At 42.6% G+C, this 17,947-nt stretch overlaps 1 protein-coding gene across 5 annotated transcripts in view; it reads left to right on the forward strand.

The window, feature by feature from the left end:
• LOC145343177 (EGF-like repeat and discoidin I-like domain-containing protein 3) overlaps positions 1-17,947 on the forward strand; it is a 239,480-nt gene that overhangs the window by 105,728 nt on the left and 115,805 nt on the right. For all 5 annotated transcript variants that reach the window (XM_080189170.1, XM_080189171.1, XM_080189172.1 and 2 more), the window contains 2 exons: positions 3,382-3,510; positions 15,013-15,126. In XM_080189170.1, the coding sequence (XP_080045296.1) occupies positions 3,382-3,510; positions 15,013-15,126 (243 nt within the window). The remainder of the gene's footprint in view (positions 1-3,381; positions 3,511-15,012; positions 15,127-17,947) is intronic.

A 17,947-nucleotide genomic window follows, 5' to 3' on the forward strand; every position in this document is an offset into this window, starting at 1 on the left:
GTGACACAATGGTTAGCATTGCTGCCTCACAGTGCCAGGGACCCAGGTTCGATTGTTGGCTTGGGTCACTGTCTGTGTGAATCTGCACGTTCTTTTTGTGATGGCATGGGTTTCTTCCAAGTGCTCCAGTTCCCTCCCACAGTCTGAATGACATGTGCCTTAGGTGCATTGGCCATGCTAAATTTTCTCTCAGAATGCCTGAACAGGTGCCAGAGTGTGGCAATGAGGGGATTTTCACAGTAACTTTACTGCAATGTTAATGTAAGTCTATTTGTGATACCAATAAATTAAACTATCTACCCAGAGACTTCTTCAGTTGCTAATTGGATTTTGTTAAAGTTCATTTAAATCACCATTTCAAAATGTCCCATTATACAATAATGTATTTTGGATGCTTTTCTTTCAGATCTAGTTATGTCATATATGTAAAGGTTTGTTGACTTAAATTTAGCACTGCCTACTTTTGGGATTCCCTCTGCACTGCTCTTTATGAATTTGGCCTGGATTCTATGGCACAGGATGTTTTTGATCCTGCAGGTGGGAGTAAATGAAGCTATTCAATGAAAACAGACTTATTTAAATACTTATGGATCATAAGAAGTGGCCAGTAATATTAGTCTGAGAGTTGCAGTATCTGAATAAATAGATGCCTAATTCATCACCGAATTATTGAACTCTTAACCACAGCCTGCAAACTTAGAAGAGCCAGTAGGTATATAAAAAAAATACTGCGGCTGTTGGCAATCTGAAATCAAAACAGAAAATGATGGAAATATTCAACAGGTCTGGCAGCATCTACGGAGAGAATTCCATCATTTTCTGTACTTCTGAGTACAAACAATTCTTGTAGAATTCAGGACCAGTGACCTTTAACAAATATATGAACTCATATAGCAGAAATAAACAATCTGTCGCTAAGAATATTAATTTATGGTGGGAGATTTCTATAACTGGTGATCTGAACCTAACAACTGAGTTGAAACCCGGCAAGAAATGAAACTTTGAGGCAAACACAGTGTTTCACAGTAATTTCCATACAACACTGAAGAAGAAAACCGCAAATGTTTCTGTGTACTAGTCAAGATCTTTTGAGGTCTGCAGTGATTCACTGGGCAAAAATAGTGCATATTGTAAGCCTGAGTCATGTTGACAGGATGTCCTAGGTTCAGTGCCTAGTGTGTGTTTCTGATGACCTTAAGTGAATTTGGGATTCACAGTTGGGCTCGGCATTCCTGGCAATGGGAAAACGCAGTTCGGCCAAGTTTGGTGACTATCCTGCAGAGGTTAGATGAGAACAGGACCAGGGTCTGTTTCAGTAGCTTAACTGTGAAAGAATGCCACATTTAAAGGCAGTCATCACTGCATGACGACATTGTCCAATTTAAACAGTCCATTGTCCTCCGGCAACTAATGTAGTTTATAAGTTAAAAAAAATCTGCTGCTAAATCAAATCCAGATGCTGCAGTGGTAATAATCACTGTTTACCATCATTGGATGGCAACTTCTGGAGTTTGCACACGCACGGAATAAGGTTGGGATCCTAAAGTTACTGCATATGATTCTTTTTGATTTTTTTGATTTGATCTGATTTGATTTATTATTGTCACATGTATTAGTATACAATGAAAAGTATTGTTTCTTGCATGCTATACCGACAAAGCATACCATTCATAAAGAAGGAAAGGAGAGAGTGCAGAATGTAGTCTTGCAGTCATAGCTGGAGTGTGGGCAAAGACGAACTGAATGCGAGGTAGATTCGTTCAAAAGTCTGATGGCTTTTTAAGCAGATTTAAGCTGTTCTTAAATCGGTTAGTACGTGACCTCAGACTTTTGTATCTTTTTTCCAGTGGAAGAAAGTGGATCATGGAATGCCCAGGGTGCATTGTGTCCTTAATTATGCTGGCTGCTTTACCGAGGCAGTGGGAAGTGTAGACAGAGTCAATGGAGGGGGGTGCTAGTTTGTGTGATGGACTGGGCTACATTTGTGACCTTTGTAGTTTCTTGCGATCTTGGGAAAAGCAGGAGCCATACTGAGCTGTGATATAACCAGAAAGAATGTTTTCTATGATGCATTTGTAAAAGTTAGTGAGAATCGTAGTGGACATGCCAAATTTCCTTAGTTGTCTGAGAAAGTAGAGGTGTTTGTGGGCTTTCTTATCTATAATATCAGCATGGGGGACCAGGACAGGTTGTTGGTGATCTGGACACATAAATATTTGAAGGTCTCAAACATTTCTACTTCATCCCCATTGATGTAGACATTCTGCACTCCTCCAAAGACTGCAATGCTGAGGTCCTCCCTCTTCTACTCCACGTAGTGCAATCCCTGAGTCTAAGCAATCAGTAAAACTGACACCTTGTGGAATGAGGTGTATCTGGGTTTTTATCAGTACACTGAAGTCATAACGTCTGCCAAACAATCTAATAGGCCTTGGAAAGCTAATTTGATATTTGTGAAATATCAAATGTCTTTACAATGCCAAAAAACCCACACATTTTAAAGAATATTTTGTAGTTTGTTCATATTTTAGCATTTATTTTAATAATTTATTTTCTTTTCTGAAAGTTTAAAATAAAAATAAAGAATAATCAGCGCTTTTAACTTTGTGGTTTGCTGTCTGTGAGACGTGATTGGTTGCTTACCTGGCTTGCAGACATCATTGCTGCTGGACACCTGGAGAGCCCCTTGATTTGGCATCAAATTTAACCTGACATTGGAAAAGGTCTCCACACTGCAGAGATTGGTTGATTTTTGTGGTTGCTTTCTTAGGAGTCCGTGATGAACGCTGTTGCTCCACGTCTCACTGAAAAATACAGACGAATAAGAATTTTCAGTGATTCAAATGAACATATCTTGAGAATAAAAATAGATGATATTGTTGATGCTTTTCCATCTGCGTGTGGTACCCGCATGCTTTGTTTAATGTACGCTTTCATGCTTTCCCCCCTTTCCGGCTTTTCACTGTTTTCCATTCACCCCACCCCTCCACTCTCAGCTTCCTCAAAGCTGTGATGAATACTAACTCATGAATCTACAGGCATGATTACTCTTGTTACTTTATTAACATCTTCATCCTGTTGTGAATCACCTCAGATGAGTCTGAACCTGCCGTAACCAAACATTCACACTTACGCTCTTTAATCAAGGACTACGACTTGGAACAGAACCTAGCTGTGCTTTCAAGCTTTCCTTTAAAGGCCGCATGCAGTGCTGGTTTGTACAGAAATCAATGCTTGTGCGCCATGAAACAGAATCATTCCCTTCACCATCTTGTCCTAACAGGTTTTATGTAGTTAAATTAAACATGTGCCTTTCAGCAAGTCTGTCAGAAAAAGTGTCCTTCATAACTGATATTCTGCTTTATTCTTTTTGATATACAGGAGCTTGTCAACCCAACCCATGTCATAATGGCGGGATTTGTGAAGTGAGTGACACTTACCGAGGTGACACATTTATCGGATACATCTGCAGGTGTCCCGATGGATTCAGTGGAATTCATTGTCAGCACAGTGAGTTCTACTTCAATAACATATGTTCTTTAGATGAGGTCTATAGCTAATTTAAGAGGGTGTTGTACTGGTACAAGTAGAAAGTTACGCAATGTAATGAATACGAACACGACCATATATGCTATACGGTAATGGCTAACCACTTTTTTCTTGATAAATTGTCATTGTTACTTTAATGCACAATTGTTGGAGATGTTTATTTCTTAATTCTCTATGTCTCACTAAACAAAAGAAACCTGGAATATCATTTTAATGAATAACGGTTGTGTCGTGACATTCAAAGTGTCCCCATTCAATTTGAAGGTCCACTAACTGCCTCACTTCACAGATTTGCCACAGTAGGTATGGTTCACATTATTCCAAGGATATCACGATGCCAATGAGAAGCAAAATACAACAGAAGATGTTGGAAACTGTCAGCAAATAAAGCAACATCTATGTGGAGATCATATAAGTTAGCAGATGGTATTTTAAGCCAGTTTCCCATTGAGACAGTGATTGGGAGACTTACGATTGGGTGAGGGGAGATTTTGTGCCTCCCACCATCATAACTTACTTGCAATCAGTCTTGGGTAGGCCGTCTTCTGCAGAGCAGAGGGCTAATTTAAATGGTGAAGTCGCTCCTCAGTGATTTCATTGGGGAAAATACCCGCTTTTAACTATGGGGTGACCAAGGGCTGTAACACGAGCAAAACCGTTTGTTCTGGATGACAGTCGCAAGTATTTGTTTCCATATCCACCTGAAAATCACTCCAGTGATTTGTATATCCGGGAGAGGTGCTCTGGTAGATCAGGACAACTGATAGATCAGAACTGTCCCATTGATTCACTAGCCAGTGAAAGTTTTATTTTATTTATTCTCTCCAAAGCAAACATAATATGAATATGCCAATCAGATACTCAGCGTTAGCACCCTCGATTCTCAGTCAAACCATTGTGGACTTTAGCCTCATTCCGGAGATTTGAGTGCATAACATCATTCGACACTTCAGTGCAGTGCTGAAGGAGTCCAAGTCTTTTCTTCCTACCTTCCGTCTGCCTGTTGATCTAATTTTTCTTGTTTTTTATAACAAAATTCTAATGCCATCAGCGTAAACCACTTCTGGGCACTCAACTCAATATCCTTAGTGAAGTAAAGTATTGAAAGCTGGGAACAATACTCACAAAAGCATAACCACTGTTTTGTCAAGTCTAGCCATACCTTTACCTCCCCGATTTACACAGTTAAACAGACTCTCAGCAATCGATGATGGCCAAATCACTTGAATAAAGAATAATCTTTGAAATCTCATAGTATGAAGTGGAATCAATTTATCCATTTGTGCCAGTACCATATCATCACAGCATTACAATGTGATGTGCATCAATGTTGTCATTCCTGTAAAATCAGAACTGGTCTCTTGACCGTGACAAGGCCGTATTAATGTTATTTATGAAATCGCCACCAACGGATAGCAGGCTGTTGCATTTTTACAAGTAGTTAATGACATAGCATTTTTATCCTATATTTTAGCTACGATATTAAGATATAAGATGAATGTTCATTGTAGAAACTTGCCCTTCTTTCCTAAGTTAGTTCCTTCTGCATAGCCACAGCACAAAGGCTGGAACGTTACCACTGTTCATGCTGGCGGGATTTTCCCATCCCGCTGCAGCGAATGGACGTTTGGCTGGGCACCAAATTCTCCGACCTCGCTGCAGTGGGAGTGTGGCATGAACAGCCAGTAAGATGGCGCCCGAAGCCTTTCTCAGCTTTATTCTATCAGCTTTTTTTTGCATACTCCAGACATCAATGGGATGAGAATATTGTTGCTTGTGTTTTGCTTTTTTCACGATGAGAGTTGAAATATTTCAAGTTGCCTGATAGGAAAAAGGCCAATTGTTTTTCAAGCAGACAGTGCTTGATTATTTAGATCCACAGCCTCCTAGGTACACCTCTACTCAATCTGCTGTTCAATATTAAGTAATTTAGTGTAATGGAGATTTATAGCTCCAGTATATTTTATATAGAGCTCCAATCTATGCCCTCAGAAATTAACCATTCAATACAAATAAAGGAATTTATAAAACATTTTTCTAAATTGCTGATTAAACAATGGTAGTAAGATATATTGATTTATATTCCCTGAAACTCTTTAGGTCATTATAACTTTAATTTAACAGCAATTACATTCTCAAAATTCTGATTTTTTTCCCCCTATTAATCATTCCTTACTTAAAAGAATATTTCAGAATGTGTTTTTTTCTCCGTACCAGTAGGCAGATTTATGTAAAATTATTCCATTGTACACGTACAATCGAAAATCTCTTGCATGAAGCGTAGAAATCTCATTTTAATTCAGTTGTTTTCATAGTGGAGCACAGAAAGGGCACAAAATGGAGAGATCCCTGTGGAGTATGCATGGTATCCAGAACTCGGTTTTATAATATGTTCATAAAAAACAATTTCTATCCATCTTGTTTCCAAGAGCTATTTAAAATTCAGTGCTGGAGTGCAAATTTATGAGAATTTGTCCCTCAATTCTCATGGTACACCTGTGCTGGTACTGCTGGATTAAAGTGAGACGCCTGGGGAGTCTATCCAAATTTGAATGGATTGTCAGTATCTCTCCGCAATCGCTGCTGAAGAGGACGGCCATGCACAGTTGTGCCTCTTGCAGCGACAAAACTTGGCAGCGTGCTCCATCCAGCAGTCAGCATGCCAGTGCTGAAGAAGAAAACAGGGAGATTATGGTGCAGTGCTAATCTCACTGGACTAGAAATCCAGAAGCCCAATAAAATGCTTTAGGGGCATGGTTCAAATCTGACCACTGTAGCTGATGGAATTTAAATTCAAAGAATACATCCGGAATATAAAGCTAGTCCGGAATCTTATCACCATTCACACCTGTGGGATTCTCCCATCCCACCGCAGTGAGCGGAGATTTGGCTGACTGCCAGATTCTCTGACTTTGCTGCAGCAGGACCATGGCATGAAGGGCAGGTAAAATCTAGTGTCAATAATGGCGACCATGATTGATTGTTGTAAAATGCCACCTGGTTCACTAACGTACTTTTAGACAGGAGATATGGAATCCTGGTCAGGCCTACAGGTGACTCCTGATCCACAGCAACGTGGTTGACTTTTGACTGTCCTTAGTGAGAGAACCATCAGCGATGGGCAATAAATGCTGGCCTTGAGAGCGAGGCCCACATCCCATGGAAGAACAAAGAAAAAGAATGAAGCTATCTGCAGGGTTACTATCACTGGCTACATGGTGAATCTGGGAGGGGGATGAATGTTGACTGGCAGCAGCAGGGCCAGGGAGCAATATGATAGGCTCTAATGCTCTTCTCATTTCCAGGCCTTTTATTTTCCCTCCATCATGCACCTCCTACCCCCTGACCCCCTCACAGCCTTTGGGCAGTCAGAATTGAAAACCACACTGGCTGTGGGAGTAATCTGTTTACTATGAGTTCAGAAGAGCCATTTGGCTTTTCTGCTTGAGTGGCATTTGATTTGTTGACGGTGGGTTTTTCCACCGTATCACATGGCATTTTGTTTTAAAACCTCTAAGTCACCCACCTGCCCCCCCCCCCTCTCCCCCTGAACCCCCCCCCCCCCCCCCCCGCCCCCCGCATTCCCCTGCCCTGTGACCTCAGGCCAGTAATCCAGGCACCATATTTAAAGGCTGCTTCTACACAGAGCTAGCACTTTCAAAGGGATAGAATGGTATTGGAAAGTCACGACGTCAAAAGGGAGGAAACATGCTGCCCCGGATTCTGTGGTGCCTCTCTTGAATGCCTGCTGGATACAGTGGAGGCCTGCTGCAAAGTCCTAAGTCCCCACTCTGGGCAAAGAGACTCTCCAAGATGACCAATTCAGAATGGGAGGTGGTGGCAGCAGTGATGAGCACCACTGCCCTAGGAAAGAGGGCAGCTACCTGGTGCAGGAAGAGAATGAACAGTCTCCTCCCTTCCACCAGGGATACATCACCCTTCTCATCACTCTCAACTCACACTCTCACAAACACATCACACCTCGACAGGGATCTCGCTCAATGCCAGCTCTAGGGACACCACCACTCATTTGCAAACACACACCTTCATCTCCTCTGCGGATTGTGTCATCATCACAAGCATAGCAACATTCATAACCCACACATGCCAGGCACTTTACTCATCTGATCTGGCAGGCGTCCTGCTTACGTTCTCTCCGCCTGGCATCATGCAGGACAAGCTGGCTCCTGACAAGGTTGGGAGCTCTCAGACTAGTGGCGGAATGAAGGTCATGATCGACGTTGAGAGGAGAGCCATTCGGCTGGCTGACAAGGATGTGAACCCTTCCAGTGCTGATGGTGAGCTCGGCACACTCAGCCAAATGAGTCATATACAGTGCAGAAAAAGCCCTTAGGTCCATAGAATCTCCACCAACAATAATTACTGCTAAGGATCCAGCACTGCCACATCTATCAGACAGTCAAACTGAGCGAGGTCTCCTGTTCTGCAGTCCCCTGCCAGACACTATTGACCTCCTTTCTTTCATAGGAGCATCTGAGAAACATCAGAAGCTGTTCACAAATCAAGCCCTTGACTCAAGCCCCAACAACACCGCAAAAGATAAATTGGTTGACAAATTAACTGAAGACCAGTCACAGCACTCATCCACACCCTCAAACAGAACAGAGACACACACTTTGGTGGGAACCTAGTTTTAGAGCAGCCTTGGTAATCACAGTCTGGTGAGCACATCAGACTGTCAGATCCACAGCAGGCGGAGGCAGGGACATCCCAGAGTACTGGCACTTGGAGGATTGCTGAAGGCCAGGAACATGCTGAGGCCCAATCACATGACAAGCCTCTGGACTCAGTTCTAACTCAGTTGTTGGAGCTCCAAAGACAAGCTCGGGAACATCAGGAAGGGATATTTGCTGTACTCAAGTTGCAAAGCTCCTTGGGGAAATCCATATAGTTTCAGTCTGGGTTGGTCACACCAGCATGCCATTGCATCAAGGTCAGCACTGATAGGATGGCAGCTGCTGCAGAAACACTAATGAGATGCTAATTTCTTAAAATTAAGTTCCTGACATTTGACGGCAGGAACACGGCTCACCATTGATGGTGGAGGGGACAATCATGTCCTGAATTTATATTGGCAGGAAACATGACTAACATCTTCTCACAAAGTACTCCAAGCTCACCAGTGATCATGCCCACCAACAATGGACATAGAAAATCCCAGTCAATGCCCCTATAAAGCCCTTAAAATGCTCAGGTTTTGGTCTGATACACTTTACAACTACTTTGTCAGACAGGAATACACAACCTGGTCATTGACATTATACAATCAGCTCTGCTTCTTGGACCCTATCCTGATGCAATTTGTGGACAGCAACGTCCAAAAGAATCTCACAAGCACCTCAAACACCAGTCCCATGTACAAATGGCACGATCTTGAACTAACAGTGATGGATCCTATTGACACATGACTCCTGGTTCTAAGTTTAAAAATAACAGAACCTTCCAGTAAACCAGCCTCCCATCCACTGACGCTTACCACTGCCTCAGCAAAGCAGCCAGCATAACTAAGGACCCCACGCACCCCGGACATTCTCTCTTCCAACTTATTTCCTTCAGGAAAAAGATACAATGTCTGAGGTCTCGTACCAACCGACTCAAGAACAGCTGCTGCTGTCAGACTTTTGAATGAACTTACCTTGCACTAAGTTGATCTTTCTCTACGCCCTAGCTGTGACTGTAACACTACATTCTGCACACATTCGTTTCCTTCTCTATGTACAATATACTTTGTCTGTATAGCGCGCAAGAAACAATACTTTTCATTCTATGTTAATACATGAGACAATAATAAATCAAATAAAAAAAATCAGTGTCAACCAATTCACCTGTAATTTTTAAAAAAATTTTTACTCCACTCTTAAAGTGACAAAGCCAATGTGTGGAGTGGTCCGGGTGGACCCGAATCCATCTCCTGACTTGCTCCAAAAACTAAAGTTAAATGAATCCAATTCATGATCCACACAAGAGAGACAAACAAGATCCAAACTGGTAAAATGAGGCACATTGCAGCCCATCTTGGCTTTGATCTGATACTTGATCTTCCAAGTGGGCTTTGTTAACATAATAATTACACTTTGCTTTGAATGATAAATATTTTCTCATTTTAAATTGAAACTAACCATACTTACAAATGCCCAGCATGGAGCATATAATAGGAAAGATTGGGGTGGGCGGGAAGTCTAGATCCTAGAAATGCAGCCTAACATCTTAATTTTGTTTTCTCTTTCCCTATTCTTACTTCCAAATCTATCACTTTGTGTTCTTATACCATGAACTGTATCTGCCCAATCTCTGATCCTTTCTGAATCCTACCAGAGTCTGTTCTGCTACGATCTTTCACAATTGGTCCTCACTCAGTCATCTCTGGGATCAACGATTTGGAGATTAGTATTGATGGGAAGGAGTTTTGGACAGCGGTGAAGATGGCAAGATACACTTTCTCTCAGCCCTATCTAACACTCCAGCTGCCCCGAGCCTCACTGTTGTTCTACCTGCTATACCTTCTGGCTTACCTGTCTTGACTCTTGTAGTCCTTTAGTGAATTGGGCATGGCTAATCCAGCTAAGAGGCATGGCCAATCCACCTAAACTACACATCTTTGGAGTTGAGGAGAAAACCGAAGCATCCAGAAGAAACTAACGCAGACACAAGGAGAATGTGCAAACTCCACACAGACAGTGACCTGAAGCCGGAATTGAACCCAGGTCCCTGGCGCTGTGAAGTAGCAGTGTAAACCACTGTGCCACCATGTCATATGAGGAAGGATGGGATGAGACTCAAACGATGCATAAATCTGACCTGGCCTGGTTGGGCTGAATGGCCTGCTGTTATATTGTATATGCTAATTAATGCTATTCATGTAACTCTAGTAAATTCTGTTACAAATGCACCAAGGCAATGCTACCCTTTCAGAGGCATGAAGCCGAGAGTTAAATACAGTTATTCTAGCTGAGGTCCAACCAGCGTATTAGAAATGCTCAGCCTGACTTCCTTGCTTTTATATATAATTCCTCTATTAATAAGGCCAAGGTCCATAAGTACTTGTCCTGCTGCGATCACAGATCTGTTGTATACATTCACAAATCTCTCTAGTCCTGGACACCCTTTAAAACTGTATCATTTAATTTTGATTACCTCTCCTCATTCTTCCTATCACAATGCATAACTTCAAATTTCTCTACATTAAATTTCACTTGCCATGTGTCTGTCCATTTGACCGTCTATCTGTCTCCTCTCATTGTTTCCACAGCTTTCTCATTGTTTACAACACTTCCAAATTTTATATAATCTGTAGACTTTGAAAATATACCCCCCATTCGCAAATCCAGGTCAGTCATATATATCAAATAGATCTATTGCTGAGGAAACCACACACTTCCCTCTGGCATGAAGAAGAACTGTTAACTGCTACTGTCTGCTCCCTTTACCAATTTGTCTCCATACTACACTGTCCCTTTAATCTCATGGGCTTTAATGTTGTGAACAGGTCTGTCAAATGGCATTTCGTAAAGCAATTTTCAACAGTCCACCTAATACAACATCAACTTCATTATCCTCACCCAATTCTCTCCACTACTTCATTGAAGATGTCTTTCTTTTCTGTCTGGATGCCTTTTGCACTTCCTTTTAAGGCTGTTTTAAGGGTGAGAAAACAGAGGGCTGCTGGGTTGACCAATGGCAACATCAGAATGCATCCAATTTGGGAAAGTGACCTGAAGTTGACATTGACTCTGAATAATCCCTGGGTGCCCCAGCCATTTGGTTAGGTAGTGTTCCCTGGACATAGAATTGGCACGTGCCATGTTTAGATATTTCCCATCTTTTTTCTGTCTTCAGTCAGGGGGAGTGCTGTTACGCTGATTGACTTCCATGATACACCAGTAATCAAGGAAAAGCAAATGCAACTCCTTAGGGTATGGGTTTAAAGCAACATTTTTCTGTCAGCAAGTGGAGCGTTCCTGATTAATAAGCCAGGAATGGGACAATGCCCCTTAATATATTTGCTATGATAGAGCACAAACTAACCATCTGGCTTCAGTACACATCATCATCATTGCCTCCAGCTTGTTGTCTTTCCTTCCAAGCTTGTGCAAATATACTTGGAAAACACAACTCAATCTAAAGTCTTTTCACAAAAAGAAAGTGAACATCTGGAAACATGACAACTGCTAAACCCTTTATAAAAAGATTATTATTGTTTCACTTAGAGCTTTTAATGCAAGGAGAAGTTACTCCATGAATGCAAGAATGTTTAAGTAACTGTCTTCAGTGGGTTTGTTTCCTTTGTTCTGTAACTTATTCTCGATATAAATAGAACATAATGCAAAGGGAGAATAAGATTTGATGGAAGGGAAAAAAAAGCTAACAAGTCTGTCCTTTGTGGTCTCATTCTTTAATGCATCTAATCATCCTTTAACAAGAATAGAGGACGCTGGAAAGATTCTGCATGTCTGCCAGCATCTATCATAGAATCATAGAATCCTTACAGTGCAGAAGGAGGCCATTTGGCCCATCAAGTCTGCATCGACTCTTCAACAGTGCATCTCACCCAGGCTCTTGTCACACCCCATCCACATAATCTCAGGCATTTACCTGGCTAACCTACATATCTTTGGACACTAAGGGGTAATTTACAATGGCCCATCCACCTAATCTGCATATTTTTGGATTGTGAGAGGAAACCAAAATACCCGGAGCAAACACACAGAGACACGGGGAGAATGTGCTCATTCCAAACAGACAGTCGTCTGAGGCTGGAATTTAACCCGGGTCCCTGGCATTGAGACAGCAGCGCGAACTACTTTGCCACCTTGCCTCAGGTGAGAAACAGAGCCAATGTTCTGAATCACAGACTTTTCATCAGATGAAGATTCTATGACTCACAAAGTTGACCAGATGAGCATATTTAAATCGGAGTTTAAATATGCATTTTTGGATTTTAGCCGGATTCACCTGGCTTCCGGTATTCACTGATTTGCTGGTGCAATGGAAAGCATTGGCAATCACTACTGGTCTCCACAAATGGAGAACAGTCATGATGGCCACACTAGGGGCTCGGAGGCCATTGTAGCCCTAGGTGATCAGTGACATGGATGGGCAGTGCCCTGGTGTTGCCCCTGGCACCTTGACAGTAGTAGTCTAGGGTGGCATTGCTTGGCTGCGAGGGCGGCACTGGCAAGAAGTGGGGTCTGAAGGGGCTGTCTGATAGAGACCGGAATTGAAGGGGTTGGAGCCTGAAGGGGCAGGACCTGAAGGGTGTGCCTGAAGGGTGGACACACGGTGGCACAGTGGTTAGCACTCCTGCCTGACAGCATGAGGGGTTTGGGTTCACTTCCCGATTTGGGTCACTGTTCGTGTGGAGTCTGCATGTTCTCCTCTTGTCTGCATGGGTTTGCTCCGGGTGCTCCGATTTCCTCTCACAGTCCAAAAGACATGCTGGTTAGGTGGATTCTCCATGCTGAATTCTCCCTCAGTGTACCCAAACTGGTGCTGGAGTGTGACAAACAGAGAATTTTCATAGTAACTTCATTGCAGTGTAACCTATTTGTGACACTAATAAATAAACTTTGTTTTTTTGAATGTGGTGAGACTTGAAGGAGTGCCTGAAGGGGCAGGACCTGCACAGGGTGCCTGAAGAGGGAGGCACCTGAATGGAGTGCCTGAAGGGCTCAGGGCCTGAAGGAATTGTCTAAAGGAGCAGGGCCTTAGGCAACTCCATAGCAATGTATCCCTCACTTGTGGGATGGGGTGGCCCAATGATGATGATTGGGGAAGCGGGAGTTGGGAGGGATGGGGTGGTTTCCTGATACCCCAGTACCTTGATGCCCCAGTGGTGGTGAGGTTGGATAGGTTCACCATCATGTCGGCGTAGTGTGGTGTATGCGACATTTTGTAATGGGGGAAAGATGCCCATCTGGCATCAAGGGTTGGGGATTTTCCCACTATGGTGCTACCAGGATGGCACTGCCAGGATGGTGTTATCAGTGTGCAAAGGGAGAGTGTCCCCAGAAAGGACATGAACCAGATTACATCACCACAGAGTGTCTAGAGAGAATTTTAAAAGGGGTTCTCCCTGGCACAAATCATGTTTGACCCAACACACACAATTCTCCAGCCAGGGTGCATTGGGCGAGAGAATCACCCCCTCTCAAGTATTGAGCAGTTTACTAATCACTTAACAAAGCATCTAGAAATTGAGCATAATCCAGACTGATAACTGTACATGGTCCTAAACACAAAAAATGATAAACAGAGTGCTAGTCTGAGCAAAAGAGATAATGTTGAGTTCAGCTTTAATGTTACTTATTTACTTTGCCTTCTGTGTGAAGAGATCTCATGGTGCAGTAGAGATTCACAGCATGTTATTGGAACATGTTTTCTGTTGTATTTCTCCAAAGGATGTATTCTTCTAGGAAATGTTTTGCATATATTGCCAGTATCTCTGCTACAAGCTTGTGTTTGAAGAGAAAAATATTGTCAATCCTGTGTCATCTCTAAACATATACAAATATTTTGTGTGTGTAACTTTGGTGTAATGCTAAATGACTTAGCTAGGTAAGAAGTACCAAGCTAAACAAATCTCACAAATCTTTTTTTCTCTGAGAGGTTATTTTTGGTCAGAGAAACACCAATACAAGAATCTGTTCCCACCTGTGGGATCTTCTGGTCCTACCACCAGCACACTCGTGCCACGAGTTTCCTGGCAGCATAGGGTGCAGTCAATGGGAAATCCCCATTGACAGCAGCGGGACCAGAAGATTCTGCCACCAGTGAGCCTCCTGCCGTGAGAAAGATGCCACAGGGAGGCCAAAATCCCTCTTTTATATTAAAATTATTTATCTATGTAGAGCAAGGTGTTTAAAAGAAATACCTGCAGAAAATAAACTGTTTCTGTGCTGCATGCTGATAATTTCACAAGGATGGCTTGAAAACGTCTTGAGGCTTTTAATGATAATCACCATCAGTGTGGGGAAACATAGTTACTCTATATTGTTCAAATCACTCGCATAAAAGCATGGTGGCCCCAGCAACCTTGGACATTCAATCAAAGCAAATGATCTGTGTAAAGTTTCATCTGAAAGAGAGGTAGGTGGCAAAGACAGGGAAGGGAGAGAGAGGGGCAGCTTTGTATAGAACTGCACTAATCGGGAGATATGGGAAGAAATGTATAATGATGAGAACCTATTGAATGATCAATTCAAACAGTTTGCAAACCAGATGGTGCCGTTGTTCTTATTGACTTCATTGAAATGGAGTCACAGAGGATCTTGCAGTTGGCGCAGCTTTATCTAAAATACTGCGTTTATTGATTGTGACACATCGAAAAGGATATATCACATCAGATGCATTGCAACAATTGATAAATCCTTATGGATAAACGATGTTATGTTTTATTGCACGCAAAAATTGCCCTCAGCTGAATTGTTTTTTTTGTCCTCGCAGATATAAATGAATGTGAGTTTGAGCCGTGTAGAAATGGCGGTATTTGTACTGACCTCATTGCAAACTATTCCTGCGAGTGTCCAGGAGAATTCATGGGCAGAAACTGCCAGTACAGTAAGTAATGTGTTTTTTTGAATGATTAAAATTACAGCACTCCTGTAAATATTCCAAGAATGGAAAAAGTGGCACAGTGGTTAGCACTGTTGCCTCACTATGCCCAGGGACCAAGGTTCAATTCCAGCATCTGTGTGGAGTTTGCACGTTCTCCCCATGTTTGCGTGGGTTTCCTCTGGATGCTCCAGTTTCCTCCCACACTCCAAAGATGGGCAGATTTGGTTGATTGGCGGTGCTAAGTTGACTCAAGTGTCGGGGGATTAGTAGTGTAAGTGTGTGGGGTTACAGGAATAAGTTACGGGTGGTATGTGGCCGGTACAGACTCGATGTTTTGAGTGGCCTCTTTCTGTATTGTAGGGATTCCGTGGATTTTATGAGCAATATGACTTCAATAGGATGCCCTAGAGAGTCAAGACCAGATGTTGCATTTTGGTCAAGCAGACTGAGGAAGGCAGCAGTTAGTTTAATTGGACCAAGAAGCAGGATGTGGGAAGGAATAAGCAGGTTGATAGTGGATAGGCAGATATGTGGAGAGGGAAAAGGGAATGGAAGGAAAGGGAGAGTAAACGAAGAGGACAGAGAGTGAGGAAGGGATAAGAAGACAGGTAAAAAATTGGAAGGGTTATGAGGAGGCAAAAGGAGGGGAAGGAGCAGGTCGATGAAGGAAAGAGATAGGGAAAGAGGGAGAGTAGGAAGATGTGGAAGGAAGAATAGAGACATAATTGGCTCCAATTAGCTAAGTGATGGCTCAATGGAGGAGGGCATTAGCAGCTATCTCAAGTGAGCTGTGTAGGCTTTGGTGACCAAGTTGATGGTTAGTTTGGTGGGGTTGTATGGTTAGTGACAGTCACTTTGTTGGCTCCAACTCTCCAGGTGCTTCTCATTTTAGGGAACAACAGAGGTTCACGTTAGCTGTTCCATCTCAAAATATTGTGATTTAAGATTCCCCTTTGCTCTTAGCTCATAATTCAGGCAATAGCTTATAATGATATTTTTCTCCATGGATTTTTGAGACTCATTATTTTAAATTGGTCTCAGCACTGTCTACAAATTTCATGCCTTTATATTTCTAGTACCCAGCGAAAATAAGCTCTTGTCAACACACAGCAAATGAATTGAGATGGGGCAAAGTCGGGTGATATATTTTTAGCTGATGTCATCAAGGGGCAGCAGGCAGATGAAAAATAGGGTGGGGAGGCAGATATAAATCCTTGAGGGACACTAAATGTTATGCTGTGGGAGCAGGAAGAGAAGCCATTGCAAGTGATACTCTGGTTACAAGTAAACAGATAATAATGGAGTGAGGTGAGAACAGTCCCACCCAGCTAGTGAGTGATGGACAGACATTGGAGGGTGATGGAAAGCTCAGCCACGTCAAAGGGTGCAGACTGGTTGAGAAGGACGAGGACAGAAAGTTTACCTTTGTCACACTCACATCGGATGCCATTTGTAATTTTGATAAGTGGTGTTTTAGGAAGGTGACAGAGACAGAAACCTGATTGGAGGGATTGAAACATGAAGCCAAACGTTCATCTGGGTGTGGATGAGCATTTTGGTCTGCAAATGGCCACACCTAGGATTTATTTGAAGGAAATCTGATTTTCCTCCACAGTCACATTGTGCAAGTTGAGAACGCCTAGTGTATAAAATATAAACCTGTCCCTCTGAGGTTGGGTTCGCCATTTAATACACTATTTTTATCTAATGGTGCAGAACTTCGGAAGCTCATTAAAAGCATGCCCGGTTTGTGAAGAAAATGGAAAGCCTGCTCAGGAGATGGGGACATAAGGGTGCATTGTTGGCAGAGTTGTTTACACTGCTGCCTCACAGTGCAAGGAACCCATGTTCAATTCTGGCCTTGAGTGACTGACTGTCTGTGTGGAGTTTGCACATTCTCCCCGTGTCTGCTTGGATTTCCTCCAGGTGCTTCGGTTTCCTCCCACAGTCCAAAGAGGTGCATGCTAGGTGGATTGGTCACGCTAAATTGCCCCTTAATGTCCGAAGATGTGTAGGATGGTGGATTTGCTCTGGTAAATAAATAAAGCTTATTTATTAGTTACAAGTAAGGCTTACATTAACACTGCAATGAAGTTACTGTGAAATTCCCCTGTGTGGGCTTACAGGGATAGGGTGGCAGAGAGCGATAAACAGATTTAAAGGATAGAGGAACAACTCCCTGAGAGAGACAAACGTTAATGATATTAGCTAACTTAGAGGCTAGGAGAGAAGTTGGGTATGGGAATAGGATTGAGGAAACAGGAAGATGCACTTCGAAAGGGCAGGAGGGGAGATAGGATCGAGTCAGTTATGGCAAACAGACTATCTGGCCCATTGAGTTTATGCTGGCTCTCAAAGGAGCAATCTAGTCAATCTCACTCATCCATTTTATTCCCATTGTCCTGCAAGTTTATTTATTTCAAATGCCCATCCAATTTTCTTGATGGTTCATGCTTTCACTCCCATAATGGGCATTCACTGTGTGAAAAGGTTATTTCTCAGAGTTCCCTTGAATTACCTGTCCAGTAGCTTTAATCTGTACCCCTCTCATCTTGCACCATCAGCTAATGGAAAAGATTTTTTCTTGTCTTCCTTATCTGAACCTGTCATAAGCTTGTACGTCTCGACAAAATCTCTCCTCAATCACCTTTGCTCCAAGGAAAACAACTTTTCTAACCTAACCTGAGAAGCTCCATTTTTGGAACCATTCTGGTAAACCACCTCTGCACCCTGTCCAGGACCCTTGCATCCTGCCTAAAGTGTGGTGACCAGAAATAGATGCAATGTTGTTGAACTGTAAACCATAGAAATGTTATGCTGTAGA

This window comes from Carcharhinus amblyrhynchos, chromosome 5 (assembly GCF_965287045.1).
Source record: "Carcharhinus amblyrhynchos chromosome 5, sCarAmb.v2.hapA, whole genome shotgun sequence".
Taxonomy (NCBI): Eukaryota; Metazoa; Chordata; class Chondrichthyes; order Carcharhiniformes; family Carcharhinidae; genus Carcharhinus; species Carcharhinus amblyrhynchos.